The sequence below is a fragment of the Priapulus caudatus genome, unplaced genomic scaffold, assembly GCF_000485595.1.
Source record: "Priapulus caudatus unplaced genomic scaffold, Priapulus_caudatus-5.0.1 Scaffold919, whole genome shotgun sequence".
Taxonomy (NCBI): Eukaryota; Metazoa; Priapulida; class Priapulimorpha; order Priapulimorphida; family Priapulidae; genus Priapulus; species Priapulus caudatus.
This window is the reverse complement of record NW_014577980.1, coordinates 99396-102140: the sequence shown is the minus strand read 5'-3', so window position 1 is coordinate 102140 and position 2745 is coordinate 99396. Positions and strand designations below refer to the sequence as shown.

Sequence of the window (2745 nt, the reverse complement as noted above, 5' to 3'; positions counted from 1 at the left end):
AACACTAGTGCTGCCACGTTGCGGTCACCTCCCTCCACGCCCGGGGGATAGCATTGCCCCTCTACTGCAGCCTGTGAACGAGGATTTTCTTTTCTGGTACGCAAAAACAGATACACTGTATACTTCGCTGTCAGCCTACTGTCTACACTCTACAGTCTACAGTCAGGTGCTGTTGAGGGTATATAATTTAAATTGTTACATTGTTACCCCCCTCCCAATTTTCTCAACGAATTTAGAAGTTTCACAAAATCGACCCGAGGGACTGTCAAATCCGCGGATTTCCGCGGATCCGCGGAAGAATCTCATCCCTGTATATACAGAGTACCTATAAGTATATCAATACATCCTGTATTTGAATCCATCATGAGCGTTTTTCCCCCAAACTGGCCATTACTTCCTTTGTCTAATTTCCCCTCAGAAGAAACCCTGAGATAGACTATTAATGCATATATAGGGTACACACATGTGGTTGAAGGTAAAATGGTAGAAGCAATAAATGGTAAAATATTTTGCGCGGGTCGCTCCTGCCTGTTAGAAAATACATATACTAACAACTGGAGGTGGTGGTCGTCTCCCATGGCTTGTTTTCACTGCCTGCTGGAAACCTTCATCGTGCTCTAATTCATTTGTTGCCAGTGCTGGGTTGAAAGTATTGAAACCAGAGTAGAGGTCATCTTCATCATCTGGCACAAGGTGTACATTCTCCATCGTCTCTTTATAGAGCTGTGCCAGTATCAATAACCATGGAAAGAGCATCAGTAAACATGTTACATAAATCATTCAGTACTGTACACTGTACTGTGTATGTATCAATAATCGATTATTAAACTTGTAAATTTTATGCCATACAGGGCCATACTACTGCAGATAAGGTCTATGTCTCCCTGACCTCTGTTTAACCTGGCTCGTTTAACTATTTCTGACTAACCCTAACCCTGGTAGTGGTAAGGGTTAGGGTTAGGGTTAGGGTTAGTCAGAAATAGCTAAACGAGCCAGGTCAAACAAAGGTCAGGGAGACATAGACCCTACGGGCCATACTACTTACTAGTACTAGTAGTACTACAGCCCTCGTTGCGAGTGCACAGTGCATGATTTTCACAGTGAAGTACTGATATTGATAATGATATATTATATTAGTAACACTATTACTAATAGTAATCTTAGTATAATTAGTATGCTGTGTGTGTGTGCGGCGACCTTGTGTGTGTGCACTGGTGTGTGTGCTGTCTCGTGTGTTTTACCATTTAGTCTGATGACTTTCTGGGTGTGCTGTCGCGCGCTGATGGCCATTTTATCCCGCTTTTTTCTATGAGACCTTAAATACAAGCTGGATAGTCTCGTGCTGTCCGATTACTTTATGACAATGGTGTTAGCGTGTGGTGTGTGGGAGCGATTTGCGCGTTTCCTTTGTGGCTGTGGTAGAGTGGGTAAACCTGTCGTGCTGTGCTGCTGTGTCGCTGTGTGTATGACACAGACCCACTGTTCTGTCCACGGCCTTTTGGCGCGTTACTGCCCGTTAGCCGGTGCTGCTGTGTGTATATTGTCATTGTAGTGTGAGGTGTGTGATCCTATCCGACTTACAGATATCAGAGGTGAATAGTGTGTGTGCATTAATATGTGTGACGTCTGGTGTGTGTGTGTGTGTGTGTGGTGTCAGGCACTCTGAGGACAGAGTATTCGGACAGGTATTGTGGAAATTGAATACGCTTGTATAGAAACTTTATTCAATGATTTGGTAGGTTGATAGAAGGGCTGTCTGTGATCAGGTAATGACCCGTGCTTATTGGTGTGGCCCAGAGTTATTCTACGCTCTATCTATATTTTGTTTGCTTTGAGCGAAATATTGCAGTTTCCTGAGTAATAAAGAAGCTTGGGGCTGTAGTTCCTAGTGTGATTAGACAGCAGTTAGTATTTTTTATTTTTATTTATACTTAGTCTGGTAGAATTTTCTGAATTAGTTTACAAATGCTCTCTTAGTTGTATATCTATTATTATGTTTAACATTTATCTCAGAAAAACAAAATAACTAAAGTATATCATGATCACTACTGTCATGTTAAGCAAAAGTTGAAGGAGAAAAGCTAAGAACTATGATGGAAAGCTAATAATAATTAAACGACTAAAATGAAAATATAAGATGAACCAACGCCGTTGCACGTGGACGGCAACTCGACCCAAAGCAACGGCCGAATGTTTAGGGTGCTCCATATCTTAAGAAGATTAGTACTGAGTGGATTGATCCAATGTTGCCATTACGCCACCTCGTACGAGCGCGAAGTTAAGCCAATCATGAGCAATCCCCCACTTGGTTATTATTTTTGCCTCGTGCTGTATACACCCGCTATAACATTAGCTTACTGTATAATGTAATTTTGCTTGTCCGTGCCATGGACAGCATTCGGCTCAGCACCCTGACTTCAGAGCCAAGTATACTTTTAAGCCGCTTTGTGTATGAGCGACAATAGTGATTATGTTGTGCGGGCTCGTTGTCTTTATTAGAATGCCAGACTGCCTGGGTTACGATTCGGAGCGCGGCCGGATAGGTCCATTCACAGAATCACGAGAGTGGGTTAGTTCGGCAATCCGAAAGAGATTCAGGATACAAGTCTGTAAATTCTATCGGGGTGTGGGATAGGTCCCCACATCCGGTATGACGGGCGTAGCATGTCTTCTGCATTTCAGTTCGCAAGACATACAGGCAACTCTCTATTAGATTGTACTGTCGCATGTTCCGGCATTCCTCTG

General features: G+C 43.0%; 1 protein-coding gene across 1 annotated transcript in view; it reads right to left on the bottom strand.

The window, feature by feature from the left end:
• The window catches only part of LOC106814402 (intraflagellar transport protein 88 homolog), a gene marked incomplete in the record, with an annotated part of 29471 nt that extends 28735 nt beyond the window's left edge, over positions 1 to 736 (bottom strand). Inside the window, 1 exon segment of the mRNA XM_014818719.1 lies at positions 553 to 736. Within this exon segment, the coding sequence (XP_014674205.1) occupies positions 553 to 708 (156 nt within the window).
• Positions 737 to 2745: the final 2009 nt, after the last annotated feature.